General features: G+C 45.5%; 1 protein-coding gene across 1 annotated transcript; it reads right to left on the reverse strand.

Annotated features, from left to right (window-relative positions):
- Positions 1 to 1,764: 1,764 nt before the first annotated feature.
- On the reverse strand, positions 1,765 to 25,908 carry POU2AF1 (POU class 2 homeobox associating factor 1). Its single transcript, XM_008536634.2, has 5 exons — positions 25,547 to 25,908; positions 7,522 to 7,652; positions 6,957 to 6,999; positions 6,608 to 6,873; positions 1,765 to 3,956 (listed from the first exon to the last, which is right to left on the reverse strand). Exons 1-5 carry the CDS (start codon positions 25,560 to 25,562, stop codon positions 3,642 to 3,644), a joined length of 771 nt encoding a protein of 256 aa, XP_008534856.1. The 5' UTR covers positions 25,563 to 25,908; the 3' UTR covers positions 1,765 to 3,641.
- Between the last annotated feature and the right edge of the window lie 305 nt (positions 25,909 to 26,213).

The following is a 26,213-nucleotide window of genomic DNA, read 5'->3' on the forward strand; positions in this document are numbered from 1 at the left end:
GATGCTGTTGCTAATGACAATGTTGAAATGCATGTCACCTATAAAAACTCTCTTGTCTTCACAGCTTTTTTTTTTTTTAAGTTGAAGCAGGATTTTTTAGCTTGTTTAAAAATTTTCCAGGTATCTAAAATAGTCCAGGTATCTAAAATAGTCAAGGTCATAGAAGCAAAGAATAGAATGGCGGTTGCCAGGGGCTAGAGGAACCTGCCACTCAATGGGTATGACATTTAAGTTACATAAGAAGAAGTTCTAGAGATCTGATGTACAACACTGTACCTATAGACAACAGTAATGTACTCTGTATTTAAGGATACGTTAAGAGGGAAGACCTCATGTTAAGTGTTCTTACCAAAATTTTTTTTAAATCTTAATTAAAAAATTTTTTAACCCTTCCACATTAGCCATGGCTGTACATGGAAAAACTGACAAACAGATTAAGAACACTAGCTTATGGAAATTTGTACCCAAGCATTCAGAAAAAACAAGAAGCGTCATGTGTCTATAAGTCTAATAAAGGAGACTTCACTATAATCAGCGGCAAACATCTGTATCAATATTTCCTAAATGGAATGTAATAAAAGAATCTCCCAAATTAATTCAATTCAATAAGGAATTGTTGAGTGCCATGTATTTGACTCACAAATAAAGTAAGTTACTACAAAATAAGTTATCTATGATTTCTGATTTCAAGAAATTCATGTTTAGCTTTAGAATATGTCTTCAAACCTCTACTAGAGAAGAGAGTAGACTAATGTTCAAAGGATTTGAGCCACTTGGTCGGTGATTTCATCATTTTATAGATGCCCACCTTCTTCATCTTGCCACATAGCTCATCTTCTCCTTGCTCCCCTGTTTCATACTGGAAATGGACAGCCTCATGGATCAGAATCTTGTAAAGAACCAATCTACACTGAGCTGGCCACACTCTTCACATTGCTGATCAAGTGGTTCACAATTCCATCACAAACAAGGGTGAGTCACGCAAAGTACATTTTTAAAAGATCTTCCCCTACAGTTGAGTATCAATAAAGCTGGGGGGAAAACCCCTTAAATCCCTTTCTTTCCGTGTCTTTTTTCTGGATTATGATCTACATAGACAATTTAAAAAAAAAAAAAGAGTGGTGATAATCTAAGGTGAGCTAAATAATTGAGCGTACTATTATCTCCAAAAATATGGAAGCAAGACATATGGCAGAACAGGGTGGAGCATAAAAAACAATAAGGAAGGCAGTGGGCTCAGACACTTAGTAACTCAGAAAACCACTAGGAAGAGGAGACCCCTCCAAACTGTTACTCCCTCCAGGGACTGGAGTTAAAGGGGACCAGCTGACTTCTTGAATTTCCATTTCATTGTGATGTCTAAGAGATGGCCTCTTGTGGACATAGTGTTCGGCATCGTCTTACGTATCCCTGGGCTCTGACTGATGGAAATGCTAATGGTTGAACTTATCTCTGGACACCTAGCATCATAAAAATTTACTCACGTAACAAGAATAACTGGATGAGCAATAGGGTTAAAAAGAATTCCTTTCTCTCCTCAGCTCCCTGCTCTCCTGGAGACCAAGCCTACTGGCCTCACGTGTTCTGCTTAGGAGAACTGGATGCAGGCCTAGTGGGGCTGGTTTTATCCTCTCCTGCAGCAGATCAAGTTGCAAAATTAACAAGACCAGTGTAAGCCCTTCCTATAAGGACACTGCCTGACATGGGATGCAAGCTGGTGGGGATTAATTTGATAAGAAATAAAACACCTTCGGCACAGAAAAGTCTGGGCAAATCTTTATTGAAAATGTTTCCATCTTAGCAGAAAAAAACAGGAAGATCTCTAGAGGGAATACCAAGACATTTTGTCTCAAGATAAGAAGAAAAAAGACACCATTTAAATCTTAGCAAATACTTAAAGTACTTTATTTATTTGCTGGGTGTTGCCAGCTTAAACTCCCTTATGGAGGTGGCTTTTGCATCCTCTCATATCTTCATATAGTAAGCTGAAACTCTTGCATAGTATTTCTTATAGGAAACCAGGGCTTTTAATCAAAGTCTGAGATCTCCTCATCCTTGCCTCTTCATCACTGCCACCAATGAAGATGTAAATTTATACCTAAAATCTTTTCTAAGATTTTAAATCTAAAAATTAAGTCAATAAAAATAAGATATTTGTATTGGGATTTTAGACAGATACTGAGCAATTTGAGTCAAAATAAATCCAAAGCAGAAAAAATCCAAAAAAAGGCAACTTTCTCCAGTTTTTATTTATAATGGCTAAGAAACCATTATTTGACCATCAATGTCAAAGAAATGATCATTTCCCAGAAAAGTCCATGACATCTACGTGGATTCCATCAACTACTGTGTCTGCCTACTAGTGGCAGTCGTGTCATTAGCAGACAGATGTGCCAGTTCTCAAAGCACACACCACTGTCAGGAGCTAAGCACTGGTGGTGACAACTGTGCTCAGGCTCCTGCAAATCTGAAGTTTCTCCAGCAAAAAAATAAACATTGAAATGACAGCTAATGGTACTTTTGTCTGAGGCTCTAGAAGCCTCCAGCATGGATGGCGCTTGAGGAAGAGGAATTGGTTCCACATAATCATGGCTTATGGAGGTTTTTAAGACACTAAAGAAGTACATGTGACAGCACTAAGCAAGGACCCAGTCACCACTGGGCTTCTGAAGATCTTGGCCTACACACAGCATCACAGAGGATCCAGACATGGGAAGAAGCAGTCAGACACAGCAATGATCCTATTTACAAAAGTTCGTCTTTCCTTGCAAGTATCCTCAAGGAGAGCAGCAAAACCACCTATTAAAGTCATATTTTTCTTAAGTTTATTCTCCTCTTTGGTAACCAAGTGATCTGGAGCTAAACCGTTCCACCATTCCTCAGCCTTCCTGCTCTCCCCAGAAAACCCAAACTTTCCCACCCCATCCCCACCATATATACACATGCCGTGTTCCCATTGCTCCTCTGTCCCTCTGACCCCACCACTGCCCTCTCTGATGTTCCTTTTTCTCCCCCACCCACCACCTTGCTGAGCCCCAGGCCTTGAGACTCAGCTGCCTAGACTGTAAATCTGGCTGGCTCTGAGAACAGCAAACAAAGGAACAACTGTGAGAACTGACAGCTCAAGGACTCTGGCACTAAGTCTGCCCTTGGAGGTGCTGGCAGGGCCAGTCTTCCCGCAGGGCACCCTACACATCTCTAAATGACAGAGGGCAGGGCATCACTGGCCTGAAGATGGCTCAGCAGGACCACTGGCTCCCACGAAGCAGTGGGCTCTGGAGAGAAGGGACCTTCTCCAGGAACGAAACGTGGCAGAAATGAAAGCACCTGGGCCACAGATTTGTCACCACTTGGCATCAATATTATTTCTAATATCCCTATAATTCCCTCCCCAAAAGAACAGAAATTAAACAAGAAATGAGAAAGGAAGAGGAAGGAAGGGAGGAAAGAAAGGAGGGAGCAGGAGGGAGGGAGGGAGGGGTCAAAGGAGGAAGGAAGGAAGGAAAGTCTACAATTCTAGTTTTGCATAGAAAGTGTAGTTATGAAATGGCTACTCCAAACAAACATGAACCAGAGGCTGAATCCAGGCTCATTTTTAAACCCCAGTTTCAGGGAACAGGATTCTGTGGTGGGAGCCAGCCCTAAAAGCCTTCCACGGAAAGCGTGTGGTTGAGCGCGTAGGCGTCGCTATCCTCCTCCTCCAAAAGCAGCTTGTCGATGGTCAGGGAACTGATGGCTCTCCTGGGGTCTTCCATGTCCGGAAGGACTGGCTCAGGGATAGAGATGGGCAGCTGGACAAACTGGGGCCCAGGCAGGGCTGGGGCCGGAGGCTGGTACTGCAGAGTGGAGGTGGGCAATGTGGACAGGGGCTGAGGCCACGGGAAATAGGTGAGGGGTGCCTGGTGCTCTGGGCCCTCCAGTTGGGGTCCCACTGTGGGCGTGCCAGCACTTCTCGTCTGTGATGGGGAAGACACAGGATCGAGCGTTAGCATCCCTGCGGTATCCACTGCCCATCTGTGTCCTCGTGGGAACCTCTATTCCCCCCTCAACTTGGCCCTTTCCTGCTTTCTCACGCCAGAGGGCTCCCCTACCACCTGCTCAAAGTCTTCCCCAAGGGAGAACCCAGACACACTTCAGCTGTATCCCTGACTCTGTCACTCACTAGCTATATGTCCTTGCTCAAGCTGCTTCCCCAAGCCTCCATTGTCTCACCTATAACATAGGCTACAAATAGGACTGACAGCAAGCCTGTCTCATAGCACAGTAGCTGTATCAGAAAGGTGGCCGCTTCCTGCCCAGACACAAAGAGAGTCCTGGCTCCACACAGCAGCTTCAAAATCCTGAGGTCCACTTGGGCCAACATAGCTCCACTCACCTGCCACCTGCCCTGCTGGTGATCAGCGCAGGGAGGCTAGGCCACACCTGGAGGCTGGGGAAGCCCTGCTTTGTTAGTGACCTTGGCTTTTCCTACAGCTGCCCGGAACCTTCCAGGTCCTCATCCTCCTGTCTCTGAGTTGGGTCCCCAAGGGCGTCCCAGGGACCTCCAAAGATCAGGGCCATTCTCTCAGATGCTCTTCAAACAATACGCACCTGCGCAGTGACCCCCCCTACAAACGTGAGGTCAAGCCTACAAAAGAGGCAGGGCCTGGATTCTTACTATATTCCACAGCAGAGGAAGCAGGCGGAAGAGGAAGATCCTTGAATGGAATGATGTAAGAGTGGACAAAAATCTTCCCCTACGGCCCCTACCTCCCCCATCATATCTTTCTCCAGTTGCCACTGTGTCTTGAGAGTAAACCATTAGAGTCGTTTAGGTAAGGGTTTATTTCAATCTCCTGAGGATCTTGTTGCAGGGCAGATTCTGGGACAGGGGGTCTGGGCTGGGGCCTGGGATTCTGCATGTCAGATCAGATCCCAGGTGATGCCAGTGTGGCTAATCCAGGGACCACAGTTCGAGTAGCAAGGCTTCAGAGCATTTTTCTACCGAATGATGGAGGTGGAAAGGGTCTCAGAGGCCTTTCAGCCTCCCAACAAAGCCTTATCATCTCTAGTACTTCAAAACTCCAAGTGGAAATCTTACTTTCTCAAGTCCTACACCTGTGCAGGTCAAGTGCAACTGCAGGTTTCTTTGCTCAGGGGTAGAATTGTATGAGCCCAGCCATAATCTTATCTCCTGCTGATCAGGAGTGCCGATTGGTGGCTCTAGCCAGCTTTGATGAGTTAATTTAGAAAATGGCAAAACAAATAAATTATTTCTTAATAAATACAGTTTGTTTGATACACAGAACCTTTCAAAGCAGAAGGTGGGAATGATGAAAGGATAAATAACAAAAGGAATTCTTGGGATTGAAATGGTTGGGAACCATTGTGTCCACCCTCACCCCACCCCCACCCCCACCCCAGGCTCCCTGATATGGAAATGAGTTGCCTGGGAGAGGTGTTGCATTAACTCCTTCCTATCTACCATCATCCAGGCCCTACAGCTGGTTTGCCCTGGTAGACAGGTGGGCACCGGGTGGGAGGGCTCCTGCAGGCCATGCCTGAATGGTGCTTGAAGAGCAGGTGCATCATGACACTGGACCCTTGATGGAAACGGAGGGGACATGGGGAGCCAACGCAAGCTCCACCATCAAGGGTCGGCTCTGCAGCAACTCATGAGATGCTAACCCTACCTTGCACAGTTTTCCTTGGACGGAGCTGGATCACCTGTGCCTTTTCTCCTCTGAACACTTGGAGGATTCCCACTCCTTTGGTCAAACAAGTGCCATTCACATGAAACTATTTCTCCTCCTTCCTCCATTCCTGAGGGAGCAGACCCTTCCTCTCCCATCTGACACTTGAAGGCAGCCCTTGGTTAATGTCGTTGGTTGACTTTGAGACAATATAACTAATGTTTATTGAGTGGTTTCTGTATGCCAGGAACTATACTAAGCCCTCTACATGCATCACCCCATTTGTTCCTGACATCAGCTCCCTCGTTAATATTCTCGTTTTATAGATGAGGACACTGAGGCTCAGAGAAATTAAGTCATTCATCCCAGGGTCACACAGCTAGTAAATGAAAGGGTGGGGATTTGAACGCAGGCAATCTGACACTAGAGGCAGAACTCAAAAGGTTGCCCTGCAGGTGGGTGTGACCCTATCAAAAGTAGTTTTCTGAAAAGTTGTGTCGCCTGTTTCTCAGCCTAAAAATCTTCTGGAATATCCCATTGTTTAGTGAACGATCAACCCCTAAGTTATCTGAATAGAAAGGAAACAGTCTCTGGCCCAAAACTCCATGCAGATCTCACCTGGTAGCCCATTCACTAAAAACTCAGACTCGTAACCAGGACTCACTGCTTTTAGGGTGGTGGGGGAGAGAGGCAGGAGAACATCCCAACCCTGAGGAGCATGAGGCAGGACAAGGGAGTCCCGAGGCCTTCTTTGTGGAAGATATTTTAGGTCAATGGGAAAAAAGCGGGCCTCCCTGGAGGACGGGGTGGGTTTAGATGACCCAATTATCCCGGGAATAGCAATAGCAAGGAGGGTCAGGGGTCAGGAAGTCAGCCCAGAGTCTACAGGGTGCCCTCAGCGTGGGATGGCGCAGCATTGCCTTTGTGTGACATACCGTGACATTAGTGATGAGCGGCTGGGAGGCATAGGTCAGCACGGAGGAGGGTCCCACAACCGTGTAGCTTGGGCACACAGGCTGCACATACATGTCAGCTGAGTAGGGGCAGCTGACAGCTTCATGGGACACATACTCAGTGTAGGGCGTCCATGGGGCTAGGGGCTGGAGGGTGGCCGGGGCAGGCTGGGAGAGCCAACCGGTACACAGGGCCCCCTCCTCTGTCACTGTGGAAGCAGAGACCTCCATGTCAAGGCAGGAAGGACCTGTGGGAAGAAGGAAATCACAGAGCTGTGAGTGTCACCCAGATGAGGCGCCTGGAGGAGGCCAGGGCTGTGGGGGCTCTTACCCACTGTGGTGTAGGTCGCCAGAGGCTGGTGGGGCAGCACCACCTAGAGGGGAGAAGAGAAGACCAGGATCAGTGTTCAGCCGTGTCCAACTAGCCCTCTGTAGGAAACTAGCCCAGAGGGCCCCAGGGCAGGAGAGCATAGTGGGAATCTCCCTTGTTAGAACGAAACACCCAGCCCAGGTCCCAACTATCACCACCTACATTTTTGAGGGATTCGTGTTTCCATTTAGCAAGGAGGCTGTGCACTTGGGGAACTGGCATTGTCCTCTTCCCATGGGGAACCCCCAACTCACACCAGAATGTGTGAGTCACTTGCTCCCCAGGCCCTGGCCATAGCTTTGTTCAGTGGGCCAAGCCGGCCAGCCCATATCACTCACCCCACTTCACCGGACCATTGACTTGTTCTACCCTAGGTCCATTCCCCAGCAGCCACACCATGGCAACGTGTTGCCTTCGTACCCTCAATAGGTATCCCATGGAGCAAGGAAGTACATCCTATCTGACCCCTTGGGCCACCCTCCCTGCCACACACGCACACACTCTCTGGCCACAGTGGCCCCCTCACCGCAGTAGGTGCAACCGCCGTCCCACTGCTGGCATGACCGCGTTTCCTCCTCAGCAGCTCCTTCACTGGCTCCTTCACACGGACACCCTGGTACGGCCGGGGTTGGGCCGGGGCTTGCTCTGGAGCTGTAGCTGTGAAAAGCAATGTCACTGGTGCTCATTTCCCTTCTCAGACAAGCCCCCACCCCAATGAACCCCGTCTCCTTAGGGGTCTGCCTGCTCACCTAAGCTGTGCCTGGACACGGAGGAACACATGAGACTTCCTAAACTATTTCTCCCAGTATTGCCACTCTTCCCGCCTCAAACCTTCTACGGCTCCCCTTCACCCAGACGGTTAATACCCACACCTAGTCTAGAAGTGAAAGTCCCCCACACTGTGATCTCAACCCATTTTTCCAACCACTTTGCACACTAACCGCTATGAACATCCTGACTCCGGCCAGAAGCTCTATCTAGACTTCCCTCCATGTTCCTTGCATGTCTGACCTTCTCATCTCATTTGAGATTTCCCATGGTCAGGCTTCCCTCTCACTATTCTCAACCTCTTGATTCTTCCTGATCCGAGACTAGTGCAACCCTCCTGGGCCTTGACCACTGCAGCCACAGCATTTGATTCCTCCTACAACATCTCAAACACTTCCACATCTGGTTAGTGTTCATCACAGGGGGCAGCAGAGAACGGTGTAAGAGCGTGCACTCTGAGTCAGATGGCACAGGCCTCAAAACCTGCCCCTGCCACACTCTAGCTGTGCAATTCTGGGCAAGTTACTAAACCTCTCTGTGCCTCTTAACCTGCATCTTGTTATCAAAGGCGTGTTGTAAGGAGTCGCTGACGTGGTAAATAGGAAGCACAGTATATGCTTAGTATAAAATCAGCTACAGAGTAAGCATTCAAAAATTGTGTAGCCTGCTATATAATAACTAGTAATCCTTTTTGGTGTAAATTTCATATGCCCCTAATTGGATTACAAACTTCTCAAGGTGAGATATTGTACCCTATTTCTCTGTATCTTCCCACATAGCATGTTCATAATAAGCTCAGTAAGTTATTTGTTGATTAATTGGTTGGATGATTGTTTAAAATGCGCTGCCATCCATCTTCCCTTTACCTCTCCTGGACCTTTAGAATGGGCTGCAGAGAATGGTTCCCAGGTTCTTTGTGGCTCCCAAGACACAGGCAAATACCTAGCGTGATCCGTGTGCCCTGGGGCCAGAGGGTGTCCAGGCTTGCTGCTGAGAGAAGGTTCCCTCTGCCTTTTGTCACCAAAGCCAGGAAACCAAAGCACCAAGCTGGAACACAGGGCTCTTCCTGGCCAGGAGAGCAAGCCAAAAGCAGCCATGGCCGGGCAGACAATCTGCCCACCCAGACAGCTCACGGCCTGGGGCCCTGGGCCCTTGAAGGGCAGGTCAGGGTCAGCCAAGAGAGGCGAGTAGCACTGGCCCTTAGGACTCACACAGGGAGTCCATTGTCATCCACCGATAAGGGCCCCAGGGACCTGGGTTCTGAATCAAAAGCCCGGAAGCCTAGGTATCTATTAAACCCGGATCTGCAGTGCTGCCCTGGCTGGACTTTGCTCAGCAAATACCCAGCTGATAAGAACCTATGCCTCACTCAGCACCAGACCTCCATCCATGCTCCGGGCAAACACACAGCCTGCCCTCGAAGACCGTCAGGCAGAGAGAGGAGCAGGAAGAGGGAGAAGGTGTCCAAGAGCCCCAGGAAGACAGGCCGCAGAGTCAGAGAACCCCAGACTCAGATGCACCCGCAGGGGCCTCCTGGCCTGGCCAAGTAGCAAAATGGACCAGGGAGTGATGCAAATACAGATACCCAGGCCCTGCTCCCAGCTGATTCTGGGGGTCTGATGGAGGCCTAGGAATCTATGTTTATAAAAATCCCTCAGGTGATTCTGAAGCTCCATTGGGATTAGAACCACTGATAATTCATCCCAGATCTAATATAAGAATCTCCCTCTAAAATCCCAATAGGAGATTAATTATCCTCTTTTTAACTTCTGCTGTCATAACAAGAGATCTCTACTAGTATTCATTCATTCTTTCAAATATCCCCGGGCCCTAGGAATACAGCACTGAACGAGATAGATGTGGTCCCTGCCCATGTGCATCTTGCAGCCTTGGGGGAGAGACAAGCAATAAAACAGTTACAACTTGTGAAATTCAGGCTGAAACAGAAGTATACAGCAGAGATCCAGCCAGGTACCTCTGCCCCAGGCCCACCTGTGCACCATCACCTTTGCTTAAGCAACAATGACAATGGACTTGAGAGCCAAAATACCTGTATTCAAGTCTGGGCTGTCACTTACTGGTGGAAAGCTCTCAGACGATTTATCTAACATTCCTGGGCCTCAATTTCCTCATCTGTAAAATGGGGATAATAATTCCTGTCTCACACAATTGTCGTGAGGATTAACTGAGATAATACATGGGAAGCTCCCAAAGCCACATCCAGCATATGGTAGATGTTCAATACATGTTATTTTCCACCCACTTCTACCTTTCTCTGGAGAGCTGTAATGTCAGAAAGCTCTTCCTCCTACTGGACCTACCTCATGGTTATAAGCACCATTTTTCCTTGCATTTCCTTCTAATGAAACTCACAATTCATAGTCCACTTACATCTTTCTCATCTAAAAAATGATGATCATAATGGTAGGTACCTGGTAGGGTAATTTGAGAATTACATGTAAATGCTTAAAACAGAGCTTGCACTGATAAGCAGCGAATAAATGTGAAGTAATGTTATTAGTAGTACTAGCAGTAGCATCCCTTTTTAGCGTCTGAAGACAGATACCAGGTCCCCTGTAGAGTGAATGAACATCCTGTTCCTTCAGCCACTTCTTAATGACATGTTTGAATCCCTCTAACCTTCCTTCTAAGAGACTCACTCCTGCACAAGTTCCATTTGCCACGTCCCCTTATAATGGACGATGTCCAGTGTTGACCACAGACCCCAGGGGTGACCTGATATGGCAGAGAAACAAGGGCACCTGTCCTCTCACACTCTGCTCCCTCGTTCTCAGGGTCACCCATGGCCACATCAGCTTAGTTCACACCCGTATTACTCAGCCTACGCTTTTCTTCGGTTGGGTTTCCAGCTATTTTTAGGCACAAAGAGCAGCCTGAGGCATTGTGCACTTGGCAGAAACTCGGGGGACAGAGTTATTTGGGGGTGTGAGCACTTTGGTCACAGTTTTAAATAAGTTGGGGACAAGAAAGGCTTAATCCCACATGCACACGTCTCAGACCAGATCAAAGACCTGTATATGGCTAATCCTGCTCTGATGTGCATGTGCATTTCTGGGGAAGGGCCCAGAGGACTCCCCATCCTCGGGAAGTGGACACATCGAACACTTGACTGCAAAGAGGCCAGCTGGGCATTTCCAGGGTCTTGTCAAGCGAGGGCTTCCTGCCTCCTGTTGTTTTCGAATCAGTGAACAGAGGGCTGGGGGAGGTGCTGTGAGCAGAGGGTATCACCCTCCACTGTCTGGACTTCCTCGGAACCCACAGTGTCAATAGGTGTGCCCTGGCACAACGACCATATGGAAAGCAGTTTCTAAGTCCCCACCTCTTCCTCTTGCAGTCACAAAACTCCCAAATCTCCCAAGGATCTCCTGACTGCCCACCCACGAGTCCAGTCCACAACCAGCTGCCAAGGAATCCTGTAACTGACTCCAGGTGACTAAGCGAGAGTGAGGGTGCTTCTGATAGTGTCTTTGCAAAGTGCCCGTGAAATATCAGACTCTGAAGCCTCAGGACAATTCCCAAAGGAGCCTAACGGCCAAGTGCACTTGCAAGGTGAGCACTTGCACTTGGTGCCTTTCACACCAACCTTTGTGAAGCAACAATAAACATTACTAATCCCACAGTAAACACTGTACTCCCTCCTGCCACCAGCATGGGAAAAGAGCCCACACATACAAATCTGGAAGAGGAAAAGAAGTTTGTCTGAAATCCTGACTGTTTCACCTTGGGGCTCCTGGATCCCTAAAATGAGCTAGCTTTAAAATGACTGAACTGGAATATTTAAAAGAAAAAATTTTAAATTATTAAAATAATTTCTTAAAAGAATAATAAATAGAAGAATAACCAAAGAAAACAAAACAGTTGATGGAAATAATAATACACAAGCAGAGAAGATGAAAGCCCCATTTCCCAAAGTAGAGTTGGTCAGAGATTTTTTTTTTTTTAGTGAGGAAGGTTGGCCCTGAGCTAACATCTGTTGCCAATCTTCCTCTTTTTGCTTCAGCAAGATTGTCCCTGAGCTAACATCTGTGCCAATCTTCCTCTATTTTATATGTGGGATGCCGCCACAGCATGGCTTGATGAGCAGTATGTGGGCCTGCACCCAGAACCCAAACCCACCAACCCTGGGCTGCTGAAGCAGAGCACATGAACTTAACCACTACACCCTTTGGCCAGAGATTTTAATAACCCCTTGATCAAATTGCAGCTCCGGGCAGCATGCCCTCAAAGCCCGAAGCTTTCTCACCATTTATCCTGTGGTCTGAAGGCCCTTTTCGTCTCCTGTGGGCATCCAAGTGTCCGTCACTGAGAAAAATCTTTCGACCTAAACACCAGCCTCTTGGCCTTCATTGGAATCTCCTTTTTCAGACTGAGAAGTTCAGCCATATTGTTTTTCCATACCCCTGGAAGTCAGTCACCAATGGGGTTGGGAAAAAACAAAACTCACTTACAGAAAAACCTACAAATTTGGCCCCAGTGAGGGCTTCCCTTTTCCAAAATGAGCAATGAAAAAATCTGAAGGTATAAAAAGTCAGCAGAGGACATTTCAGTTCCGCCTGCCACACAACCAGACATGCTCCGCATCACAAAAATAAGAGTCGCGCAGCTGCTGTTCTGCTGGAGAGCACAGACCATGACAGATTCAAGCCGTCTGGTCACCTCAGACAGTGCTCTGGCTGCATGTGGGCATTGTGCTTGCTTTGCCCCAAGCTTAGGGAACACATGGAGTCTACTGATTTAAATAAACATGGCCCTCCAATTCCTTGATAAAGGTATAATAAGCATCACCGAGGAAATATGCAAAATTGTCATCACTTGTTTATTTAATAACCCCATGCAAACCACATTCACGCCACAGTGAGAAAGCTACTCAGCCAAGGAGGTAGGTCCCTCCTAACCAACACCCGGGCAGTGGTCACTGTAACTTCTCCTCTGGGCGACTTTAAGAGAGGGCTCTCCAGATGACTGTTCCCTGGAACACTCTCCAAGATGTTCTTGAATGAAGACTCTTCTCCCAGCCACTGTCCTATTACAGCTCTCCCATGAGCCTCCAGGGCCAGGCAGTAAGTTGGACAAAAGTTGGGATTGCTGCTCTAAGGGCCAGATGGGATCCCGGATGAGCCCAAACTTCCATCACCAGGGAGCCAGGAATAAGAACTCAGCCCACCCATCCTGACAATCGAAACTCTCTGAGAGTGCTTTCCATTTACCACTGATTCGTTGGACCTAGAAGCTGCAGCCACGCAAGGCCATTTTGAAAAATAAAACCTTCCTAGCCCAGAAGGACATGTGACACACTATTGATTACTCCACAAAACCACAGTAAGTGATTCTCTTTGGCTGCTGAATCTTTGACATTATTGAAAAAAAAAACCCCACTAAGGAGAAATGCAAATAATTTTCTCCTTACTTGTAGCAAAACCAAAAACAAATAATTCAACAATAGGAATTCAAGCCTAGGGCCAATAAACTTACCCTAGCTTCTAACTGAAAACAAAGTCACAAAAGTTGCTGACACTTTCTACTTTAATGTAAAGAAGGTTGTTTGCCTTCTCGGCCTAAGACAGCTGAGGACTCCTGGGAAAGTTTAGCTCAGGTTGGCTAAAGGATTATTCACATCCTTAACCTAAACACTGATGCGAGTGTTCTTCTTACGGTGAAGGTCTGAGTCAAAGTTTTCAAATTTGTTCTTTCCATTCATGGACAATGGCTGATTTTTTTCCAAACAGGAAGAAAGAACTTGGGCTTTGGCCAAAGATTGGACTTGACATGCTATGGAAAGGCTTTCCCGGCCCAATTTACACTAGATTGTAGTTTACTTTTTTTTTTTTTTGATGTACGCCAACAAAGAGATTTCATATGCATGTAAATGTGGGCTTTCTATTCACTAATGTTTGAACGGAGAGGATCTTGTAGCCAGGAAATATCAACACATCACTCATATATTCTAGCAATTTGGATAACATCCAGGGCAGAGGAGAAAAAGATAAATAGACAAAAAATTGACTTTAAAGAAGGTGTTCAGAAGTTATAAGAAAGTGGAATCTCAACTGAATTACAATTTGATGTTGCTTGTAAGGCTACTGGGGGCAGCCAAAAAGGAATAAGTCATGATGTCTTCATATATAGATTGGAATGTCTCTACCAAGAGATCTCAAAGATGGCGGCTGACCCCATGTTCTCTGGTCCGGTTAGAGAAGGCAAGGGAACAATCAGTGACATTTCTCCTCCCTGTCTCCATTCTAAGAGGCATATTCCCATCAGTCCCCACAGAGCTCACTCATCAACCATAGGCATGTCCACAGGGAAAGATCAAAGGAGGGCCACAGTCACGTAGAATTTCCCCAGACCTAGGCAGGCCAAAGGGACCAGGAGGGAACATCCTGATCAAGAAGAGCCAGGGGAATTCCTCAAGTACATTTAGGGTGACTGCAGAGGGTTGTTCAGTCCTTAGAACCACGAAGCCCCAGACCAAAGGGGTCTAGGAGCTGAGTGATCCCTACTTAAAGGAAGCTCCAGCCAGCCTGGCATGCATACCCAGGGCAATCACACTCCTCTCAAATTACATAAGGTTAAATAAAGAACCCATTTACCACAGCCCACTCTCACCCACCAAGCTCCAGCCTGAAGTGTTCCCGCTCTGAAGCCTCAGGATTACCTGGACTGTCCCAAAAGTTCTGTATGTCCTGCCCCATGACCTTGGGCAGGGTCAGCTAGAAGGCCTCTAGAACCAGAGCCTTCAGACTCTTCCCTCGCAAGCCCTGCTGCTGAGGGATCCTTCCCACAGATGCTCTCAGCACCTTTCCTACCACACATCCATCCTCCCTCCAAACCTCCTGCAGAACAAGCCGAGTGTGGACGGTTCTCGGATTCCACTCTCTACTCCCAGAGACAGTGTCAGTGTAATCCCTCTTCTTTGTGGAGACTCAGGTGTATTGATTGAATGTGTGCCAAAGATCCATGTCTTTCCCGGTCACAACCTTAACCCCCAGGAACTCAGAAATAACTAAGGTCACCTTTGCATGATGTTCTGTGACTCACAAAGCCTTTGACACAAATGATTTCATGTGAGACTTCACAACAACTTCTGAAACAGGCAGAAGTTCACCTCCTTTTCACTGATGAGGAAGGTGATGCTCAAAGAAGTGAAGTGACTTGGCCAAGGACTGTTCTTATAAATATCAGTGTCATCAACTAAACCCATCAACTAAACTAAACTAAACTAAACCCGGGACCTCTGATTCCAAATGCAGTACATTTCTGCCTCACCATCTGTCTCCTCCTTGCCTGGGCAAGTCCTGTTTATTTCTCTTGGTAACACTGGAGGTCAGGCATCAAATGACCGCCCAGTTCTAACTCTCCTTCCTCCAGTTGGAGTTTGGGCTTGGAGCACCCTGGTCCCATCTCTCTTGATTGCCAATTCCCCCAAGAAATGGTGTTTCCCAACTGAGAGAGGAGAGAAGTCCATGAGAAGTTTACCAGCAGTCTGCTCACATGAGGAGTGACGAGAACTGAGAGACCTAAACAATTCCCCGCAAAGTTTTATTTTTGGTATTTTCGGCTGAAATGACAGTGGATAGGTCCACCTGAGAAACCAGCTGCATCTGCCCGCCTTTTACAGAAACTGGGGTCACCAGAGCAGAAAGAGCTTCCAGCTCAGATACACCATGTCACAGCGTAGGGGACAAGACTAGGAGACCCCAAACAGAGCATTCATTGAACAAGTACTTGCTGAACAGAGTAAACCAGGTCGCTGCCACCATGCAGCTTCCTGTCTAGTCTAGTAGGGAATATAGACTTAATCAAATAATTGAACAAGCAAACGTAGAATTACAAACTGTGACAGAGTTGCATCTGCCTCATAGTTGATGTGTTCTGGCTTATTTGGCTGATTTCCACCTCTGCTCGATTCAGCAGGGCTTGAATGAGCAGCGAGCTGGGGCCCCAGTCTATAGGGGCTGTATAAAGAGGACAGTGGCCAGAGCCATGATTGTTCTGTCCCCAAGGCAGAGACGGCTCTAGGGTCAGGCTCAGCCCACACCATGAATGTAAGCCTTGCCCAAGACATACAAAGTAGCCCCAGATGTTCCGGGTTCTTCCCCAGCCTAGGGACCCTGGATGAACCTCAAAGATGTTTCATCTATCCTATTTTGGCTTATTAGCCCACCAGGGGAAGACTAGTTCTAGGAACTCTGATTCTAAGATGGAAATCAGCTGGCTTCATAGTTTCTATACTGAATCTCAAATCTACCTTCCTGAGATTCAGGTGCTTTTGAGTCAGGCTACAACTACCCTCAGAAGTCAGAACCCACCTCCATCTAAGGGGGGACATATTTCAGTTGGGAAGAGAAGAAGCATCTAATGCAATCCTAAAATCCTTGGCATTGAGAAGTCGGGTGGTGTACTTTGGAACTCAAACAGACCTAGTTTGGAAAGCCTACTATGTAGGTTATCACTGTGGCAAATCACTTAACCTGTGTGTACCTTAGTTTCCCCATTTGTAATATGAGAATAATAATATCCATTTCATGGGATTATCGTGAAGAACATATGAAATTAACACAGTTAAGCATCTAGTATGTAATAGATGCTCAACAATTGGCTGTCTCTCCTTTGATCTCAGCCAACAATCCATAGCCTGTCACTCATCAGAGAAGTAGCCCTTGGTCCTTCTTTCTCCCTGTCCTGCTGCATCCTAATACTGAATGTCTCTATCCTCTCTATGCTCAATACACTCAGGACCCTCTGCTGCTGGCAAGGACCATCTCAATCTGCCTTCCTTGTGCTGCTGGAAGTCATCCCACGGTGTCCCCAAGTGTCGGGACAGCCCTGTCTAATAGACAGGGAAAGCAATGGTGCTGCAGGGACTGATCAAATACCTCACTTGCAAACAGAACAAGCCTGGACAAGAGACATCAAAATCCTGGTATTGGCCTCGTATAGAGAGATACCATCAGCTAAGCAGAAGAGCTTCTTTCTTCAGAAGCCATCGGAGGATTAGGTTTGTGGCAGAATTGAGTTTTTAAAGGATAACCCCAGGAAAGAGCACCTTGAAGATTTTTGAGTGGCGGGCAGAGTAGGATGGCATGGCCTTGTCCTGAGCTCAGATGTGGCCCCTCAAAAGGACAGGGACACAGCCACGACTAAGGCCATAGTCATGGATATTTCTTCAAAGGGCTGGGAACCTAGGAGCACCTATTGCATATAGGATGGAAATGTGAGAGCACAAGAACATATCAGGGGATGAACCAACCCAAGATGCCCATCCAAATTCTATAGCAAGGCAGCACCTGAGTGAGGAGATGGAGCCAAGGAGACAAATACATCTTTCCTTATTAGATCAAAACCCATAGCCTGAATCTAGAATTGCCAGTCTGATTTAGGACAGGGAAAGCCTATGGTTAGGCAGCTGGAGGAGAGAAAATCTGTTTTTAGTTTACTTAAGCAATATCTAGTTTAAGATTTTCAAGACCAAAGAGATTCTTATAAAAGAAATAAACTTTTCCTGAGACCCTCAGGTGTGGACCACTTCCTTGGAGGAAGTACTCTTTAGACCCAACATCAGTGTGCTTTTGGAGTCAAATCCAACTTTCGAAGCCCCAGTGCTCACAGTGGTCTGCGGTACAGCCTACATGAGTGAAAGTAGCCCTGATAATTGATTTGTGATGTGAGATATAACTGCCAGTCAAGATGAGCTTTTTTTCGCTAAGTCTCTGGTTTACTAATCAATGGCCTCAAGATGTGGGGGGAGCCCCTTGTGACGGACACTAGAGAAGTTGTTAGAATATCAAGCAAAGGAAAGAAGTCACTATTAGGTCAATCTTTGAGAAATGTACCCTCTTTCTTATTCACAAGATACCCACGTAGGCTGAAAACATGACCTTCACAGCTTCAGATCTTCATGGGGTCCAATACGACATGCTACACAATGACTCACTTTTCTCTAGGAGTGAGGTCCTTTACCCTGGAAGTATTTAAACCAAGGACCTCTGACTAGCAATCAGGGATCTTGCTGAAGGAGTAGAGGATTTGTACAAGTCAGAGTTGTCAATCTGTGATCTAAAGAACCATGAAATACAATGAAGGCATCTGTAGCTACCAATAAAGGGAAGGAAGTCAAGGGTCTGTGGGTGAATGAGCAATCAGAGCTATGGATAGCCTTCCCGAACTGCTCCATTTTTATTTTTGTATTGCAGTTCTGCAATAGATTTGGTTTGAATAAAGGAATTTTTAACAAAAATGTTGTAGACATAAGCCTAGATATCCTTGGATTTTCCTCCAAGTACTCATTTTATTTCTTTAGATGCATCTTCATCCCCCAGGATCTAAGCAAAAAGTCTGATTGCAATTTATTCTTGAGGATCCACAGCTAATGCCATATGTTCCATGACAGCTTCTCTGATTCCATCTTCTCCTCCCTCCTACTGGAGATAATTGATTTCATTGGTTGATTTCCCTAGCTGTAAATAATTCCATAACTGGATGAATGCATGCATGCATGAGATGATAAATGGATGGTTGATTTTTCTTCTATACCTTTCTTTCTTGAATTAGTGTTGCTTTCATCTAGCCTTAAAATTTGCTCCTATTTTCAACTCACTTGTCTCTCTTTTTTCCTTTCTTTTCTATCTCCCCAGTATTTCTCAGTCCTGGAAAATTATAACAATCTTTGTACTCTTCTCTCTTCCAATTAAATTTACGGTTCTTTCTAGAGGATTAAAAAGTAATTCAGCTTTTCTTAAGTATGGTCAAATCCATTTTGGTCCCCACACCTGGTCTTAGAATGACTCTGGTTTATAATTCTTTGGCTACCTGCTCTTCCCAGAAAGTGATACCAATGAAACCATTACTAAGAAAAGGAGGCAGCACATTGCTGTTTCAGTTTTCGGTATCATTTGTGCTATTTCTTGCATACTCAAGTGTCATTCCCCACAGCTAGGTTATAAACATCTCAATCCAATCTTGTGAATTAAAAAAACAAATACAAGCTTACCCGTCACTACAAGCCTGCTGCCATCCCAGCTTAGGAGGTTGGTAGGAAATTGTAGCCCAAGCTCCAAGTTTGGTCATAGAATGGCCAGCTTAACCATCAGCATTAGCCCCGATCACAAACCAACCATGAGTTACGTGACTGGAAATGTATGTCCTGCTATTTCACCAGAAATGCAGAACTCAGAGGCCATACCATTTGTAATCTAAAATTAGCTGCATAACCTTTGTCCTCAGAGGTAGAGTGAGACAGAGCGGGAAAATAATAATAGTAACTAATATTTACTGAGTGTTGAGTTAATGTCAAGCACAGTAGTAAACACATTCCACAACTCTGTGAAGTAAGAACTACGTTCCCATCGTATGCATAAGGAAATGGCAGCAGAGCAAGGCAAAGAGAATTGCTAGCATCATACAGCCAGGGAAGTAGAAATCTAGGATTCAAATTCAGATCTGCCTGCCCCAGAGGCTAAGCTTTAAACCACTAAAGGCAAAGAAAGAATAGAGATGTCACTCTAATTCAAAATAAAACCCTGCTCTCCATATCTTGCCTTCCACACCCCTACCTACTTACCTACACACATACACACACACACACACACACACACACATACACACACAAACACACACAGGTGAAGGGATAGCCTGACTCTTCCAAAGTCTCGACAGTTCAGAACGAAGGAAGTGCCGAGGAGGCAGAAGCCTTGGCTCCCAGCACAGGCTGACATACAGAGCTCTCGATTAGTACTGCCCAGAAAACAGATGGGCTGGTTATTTTGATGAGATTCTAGGTCCCTCTCTCCCCTTTGAGCCTTCCATTGCAGCTAAAATATCTTCAAAGAGCCCAGTGGAGGAGGAATAGCAAGAAAGCAAAGACCTTGTTTTCAATCAGTAAGCTGAAACACATGCATCAAACCCGTGAGTTTTCAAGGTTTGAATAAACATCTACCAGCTGGTGCATTTCGTTTTGCCACCGGTCCTTCATCTAACATGGAAGGCCTGTGCTTTCACCAAGAGCATCCTCCGAAGCCCTGTGAGTGAGACAAGCCCTGTGGCAGGGAGACAAGAACAAGACAGCTTAGCAAGACAATATTCAAAGTCTGGTTCAGATGGCGTTAGCTGTGTGGCTGAATTAATAACCTAATCTTTAGGCTTCAGTTTTCTCATCTCTGAAATGGAGCTTAACACAGAATCTACCTCATGGAGTTTTTATGAGGATTAAATGAGATAATACATTCAAAGTATGGCAGACTGGCGGTTGCCATGCCCAACAGCTGCCCTCTCCTTCTTTACTAACAATCCCTACGCTATGGGGCCATGGCAACGTGCCCAACTAAACAATCACACTATTCTGCCTTGCAGATAGGAGTGGCCATTAGATGTCGTCAGAAGTTGTGTGTTGCGGGGAGGGGCAATGACAGAGAGGCACGTTCTTTTTGCCTGTTCCTTTTCTTCTTCTTCCCTGTCCAAAACACAGATGTGATGGCTGCAGCTACAGTGGCAACTATGAAGCAACCTTGAGGACAAAAGCCATACGCCAAGGACAGCAGACCAGAAAGACAGAAGTAGCCTAGAATGTTGTGGCTCTGTAGAACATCCACACTGTCCTGCACAGCCTACTATGGACTTCCTGTACATGAGAGAACATATAACAGTCTTATTTAAATCCATGTTGTTTCAGATCTCTTCACTAGCAACCAAATTTAATCCAAACTAATTCAACAGAACATTTGGTTCAATGCATGGCACCAAACATGTACCCAATACCCCATAGTTGATATTTATCCCTATGAAAAGGATTAAACATGTTCTGTTCATAATAATGTAATATCCCAAGGCATGTTGGGATTTCAATATACCTTCAATTTCAAATATACCTTTCAATCTCCAAGTTTTCACCTTCACTGCGCATTAGAATCACCTGGGAAGCATTTGAAAGTCTAATGCCCAGGGCAATTTAATGACAACCAACCTCTGGGTTGGAACCTAGGCATCAGCATTTCTTAAATCTCCCAGAGTGTTCCAATGTGTAGCCAAGGTTGAAAAGCACTGCTCAAGGCAGATGCAAAAATCTCTTCTGTTAAATTAAGGACTCATGTCTGAAAACATGTATTTATGTTTTATAAGCACTCATGAAAGCTCAGCAATTAGAGCTGGAAAAGGATTTCAGTCAAGTTCAGTCTCCTTGTCCTTAGCCAGGAAAAGGCAAGTCCCATTTTACAGCCAAAACACTTAAGACCCAGAGTGGTTAGGTGGCTTGCCTTAGGCCCCATACCTAATTACCCGTAGATTGGAAAGTAGAATCCATGTCTCTTGCCTGCAAGAACAATGCTCTGTCCATAGCATCATATAACCAGGACAACAAGGTTTCAGGGAAGGCCTCTCCATCCCAGGCAGGCCACTTTTATCAAGCAGTTATTCTGCAAAAATGAGAAAACTAGAATATTGCTAAGTATTTCATAAAAGTGAAAACCATGTTAATGATCATAATCCATTAGCCAACTTTGGTTTGGTTGGCTCAAAGTGAGAAATTTGTGGACATCTTTATTAGTAGGAAAATAAACTTCTTTAGAAAGAAGTCAGAGGGGGAAAAAAAAACCCTAATACCTTTACTTTGTAATGGGAAAGTTTAAAAGCAAAAATTTAAAGAACTTCTAAGTGAATTAAATGTCCAGATATTTAGCTACTAAGTGTAGACTATCTTGGTTCTTTTTGTTCCTCACAACAGAACACATTTGCAGATCTGAACTGGAAGAGGGATTTCAAAACCTCTGACTCAGAAACTTTTTGGGTATAAAGGGAGACAAAGTTGGCATTTCTCTTTAGGGAGAAGGAAGTGTCCACCTTGAAAATCATCTGCTCTTTTACCAATGAACCTGTGGCTTAGTACATGTGTGTCACTTCTTTCACCTCCTTCTGTGCACATGAATTTGTGTCTTTCTTTTGGATTCTACTGGTCCTTATCAACAAGAACCACTTATCCTATAGACAAACTTGGTAAGAATTAAAGGTGCTTATTAAGTAAGCAAAGGTTATAACACAGAAGAGAACATTAGAGGCAGTCCACAGAGCTAAGTTACTTCTTGTTATAAGTTTCCCTGAATTTAGGTAGGAGATAGAGTTCCAAAAATAATATGTATGTTACAAGTTTTCCTTATCTTTAAGTGCATTTTTGACTGCTCTAAAAAGCTTGACTATATAGTGGAACCCTGGAGTAAATCCAGAGTTCTGTGTTAATGAGAATTTTGAGAACCTAATTTATCTGTTTGGTGAATCTCTGCTCTCTTCCAGTTATCTGAAAGCAATAACTTGATAATAACTATTTCCTGTTCCTAAGGTGCCGCCTTAGGCACAACAGCAAAGACACACCAAGGCCAAGTCTATGGGACATCAAGGCAACTAGCCATTCAAAGAAAATCAGTCAAGCCTGCCTTTGGTTGTCATGCTGATCTTTCCCTAACACAAATAACAATAAAAAGCAGTTGTTCATTCATTTTCTAACAAGTCGTGTTGAGTTTATTACACACATTCTCATTGCTTTTAAGGAAGAAGTCAAATCAAATTTTTGCCTTGTGTATATCATTTAATCAATTGACTGCAAGCTTTATCTCCCTTTGGTGTTGGTATTGTGGACCCCCAGGATACTGAGTAACCTAAGAAATGAACACCTAAAGTACAAATCAAATCATTTTAGACCAGAGATCAGCAAACTTTTTCCATAAAGGGCTGGTTAGTAAATATTTCAGGCTCTGCAGGCCATATGGTTTCTGTGGCACCTACTCAACTCTTCCGCTGTAGCAAAAGCGGCCCCAGACAATTGTAAACAAACAGACATGGCTATGCTCCAATAAAATTTTACTTATAAAAACAGGTGACAGGACTGATTTGGCACTTAAGTTATAGTTTAAAGACCCCTGATTTAGACCCTTGGAAAACTGTTGGTAAGATCCTATCACTCGATAATATCTTGATTGTGTCTTTTTAACTATTCTAATCAAAGTGTGGGAAAGGATAAACAGGAAGGAATTTCACATAACCCTGATCCCTCAAGGTGGGCCCACGGGAGGTGTTACAGGAGGGAAGGTACTCTCTTACCGCTATCGGGAGACTTATTGACACAACCTACGTTCTCTACTTTGGCTCTGACAAAAACATTGTAAGACAGGCATTAGAACCCCCATTTTCTAGATTTTTAAGAGCATGATAAGATTAAATAATTAAGTTGCAAAGCCAACTTTCAAACCCAGATCTATCTTACTCCATCGCTCCTGCTGTTTCTACTGCACCGTTAACCTTAACAAGGCTTTCTCTTGTTGGGGTGGATGTTAGTTCTTTACATCCACGTGGGACCTGCAGGACTAAGGGCAGAACCCAGGGAGACAATGTGCAGGTGAAGTGGCTTCTCTATCTGATCAGCCGTTCAAGCAAATCTGGAATCCGTGGTTGGGGCTTGAAGATTCCCACTTTCATGTGCCGGCAGTTCTGAGCTGATCTGAGCCAAAGCCCATGTTCACATTTAGTCCACAAACAGGGGTCATGGGCCAGGGAGGGAGGAGGCAACATTTACAAAGTGAATGTTTTCTTAACCCTTTCCAGAACCCCAGAGTACAGTCATTTCAGCTCATGCCTCGAGGGTGTTTTCTGAAAAAAGAAAGTGCCTTCTCAGCACTCTTGGTGTCTGATTTCAAACCCTGCCCTTCCATCAGGTGCTTCTAAGTGGGCTGACGATGCTGCCCTGTTTTTACTAGTTTTCCCACAGAGTTTAGTCACTCGAGTGCCCTCTGTGCCCTAGACATGGGCCTTTACTTGGATCCAGGGTAAAGGGATGGGTCCAGTGCCCAGGGCTTTTCCTAAATTCCTTTAAGGTACTAAAGGACAATTAAAGAGAATTTTGATTGTGTGCATCTGAATATGTAGAACCAGTTAACCCCAGTTATTCCACTGATGGACTTACAGTGTGGTTTCCCCAAGGATGGAGTTTTGCTGCACCTAACTGACCTCCAGGGTATGAGCAGGAAACATGCCTCCAGCATGTCCTTTAAAGAAACTGCTAATCTCTTAGGAGGAATTAAAGAAGGAAAAATTGTAGTGCAAAACCAAGAAGGGGAAATATGGCGGCTCATGAATTCAGGGAAGCAACCCGTATCTCAGACACCAAAGCAAAACCAGAGCAATCAACATCATTTCAGTGGCATCTCGGCTTACTAAGGGTAGCTGGGTGGAGTGGGCATTATTTTTACTCCTTTTACATATCAGAAACCTAAAGATTTTTTAAAAAGTTAAGTGACTTGCTCTGAACAGGTAGGAACCAAGGTATAAATCCCTCCAGGGACTCATATAAAACCCACTGATTTAGCTCTAAGTATAAGAGCATATGAACGCTCAACAGCTTCCAGTAAAGACATGAATGCCCACCTGCCCTGGGCCACATAGCACTCCCACAGGGCTGGCGCCATTGTCTCCCACAGGTGGGGGTCTTGCTCTATCCTCCTTCAGGTAGCATTGCACACCACCCATACTGGACTGTCCTTAATTATCTTGGAAGGACTCCATAACTCCCAAGACTGGATTAAAGTTCATTTCTTCTTATTGAAAAAAAGTTGCATCTTGTCAACGTCAAGCAATGGTGAGACTCCACAATCTGAGAAATTTTGAAATCACTTCTCCACATTACACATTAACAAGCTCGGTTCCAGAGAATTTACACAAGAACTAAAGGAAACAATGAATTGGTGATAAAGTGATTGTAAGTTTGTTCTAATTAATGAAGGTATACTTTCAGAACTTTAAGGGCTCCAATAGAATATCCTTCTGTAAAATAAACACTCCCTAATTTGTCATTTACTGTAAATCTAGATTCTCTTATATTACATTTGCTTGAAGTCGGGGGTGCCGGAATTAATTAAAAGGCGTTTTAAAGACCTAAGCACCTTTAAAAAGACAGACAGAGCAATTTTTTGGTAATGCTTCTTTCTTGAGGAAGTACAGAACTGAGCCCCAATAAGGTTCAACTCTCATGAGACCATTAAGTTGACTTTGTTATTTCAAGAAAGGAATGTTGTAGATAATCTCTGTATGACTTCAATTATTAATAACACGAGTCTCCGGTCCCACATAGTGGAAAATAAAGTACACAGTAGTTCCATCCAAGCCCAGGGATACACATTAAGGTTAAAAGTAAACCCACTGCCCCCCTGCCCTGGGACACACAAGCCTTGCCACGGAATGGGAAAAAGAATGACAAGAGGAAAGACAGTGAAGCAAGTGAAGACATGCTTGATGAAGCCAAGTTTCCGCATTGTCCCAACGCATTCACAGAAACAAAACACACCTTTGGCAGAAACAGGCCCACAGAATTGAACCACAGGCTAAAGAGTAGCTGTTTATAAAAATAAAGCCACTCATGTAAAGAACTCCACACCTTTCCCCTCCCAGCCCAAAACCAATATCACATTTGCTTTTGTTTTGTGAATCATAAACTGCCTTTTCTTCACCACAGTGATTCATCCTCTGCAGCGGAGATGCGATGAGCTGTCCCACCTTGGAACACTAGTTCGTTCCCCTCCAGCCTGGAAAATCAGCATCACCTCTGACAGGCTGGTTTCTCCACCAGGCTCCATCTCGCCCACCTCACCCCTCCTCACTCTCCTGCCTGGGAACCCAGGCCCCCGTTGCCCCCATCACTGCCACCAACTCCCCGGTTACAGGCTGAGCGGTGAACTCCCAGCCCCTACCGGTGCTTACATGGCTCTGACAGCCACGGCCGAACCACTTACGTTTTTGCCAGAGCATGGCCTGTGACAGGATGTTGCCTTTTCTCTTTGAAGCAGACAGTTTGGCTTCTTTAATGTGAGACCTGGGTGTGCTTTCCTCCAGTGTAGCCACTGCTTGCTCAGAGGCTGTTTCCTCAGCTTTTTAAAGGCCCAAGTTCCCGCTGTGTGGGGGCACAGCGTCATCACATCCTCCCACCTCAGGCGCCCGTGCACTTTTTCTTCACAAGTCTGCCTGTCACCCCACTGTGCGCACCCTCAGAGGCCCACCGGCTGCAGACAGCTTCGCTCGCAGAGCCAGCCAGCTGGATCTGAACAACAACATAGCACAGAAGTTCGCAATCATTCGGACGTGGCCAAAAGAGTGTGATATGATGCATGGTGAGTGTGAAAGTGTGTGTGAGTGTGAACTGTGTGAGCATGTGGGTCAAGTCTTGTACCTCTCCACACCAGTGAGGAGTCCAAAAGGCTCCCTGGAAAACTCTGGGTTTTCTATGGCACCCATTCAGGCTTCTACACCACCAGGGTGTCAGCAGGACTCAGTCCGCCGTGGGCCCCGCTCAACGGGAAATGTGATTCCCAGGGGTCACTGGTTCTCAACACAGGAGGAAACACCTGTAGTCTCTTCAAGCCTCACTAAACAACTCCTCATTCTTTTAATATTGCTTGTCTG

The sequence above is a fragment of the Equus przewalskii genome, chromosome 6 (genome assembly GCF_037783145.1).
Source record: "Equus przewalskii isolate Varuska chromosome 6, EquPr2, whole genome shotgun sequence".
NCBI classification, from domain to species: Eukaryota; Metazoa; Chordata; class Mammalia; order Perissodactyla; family Equidae; genus Equus; species Equus przewalskii.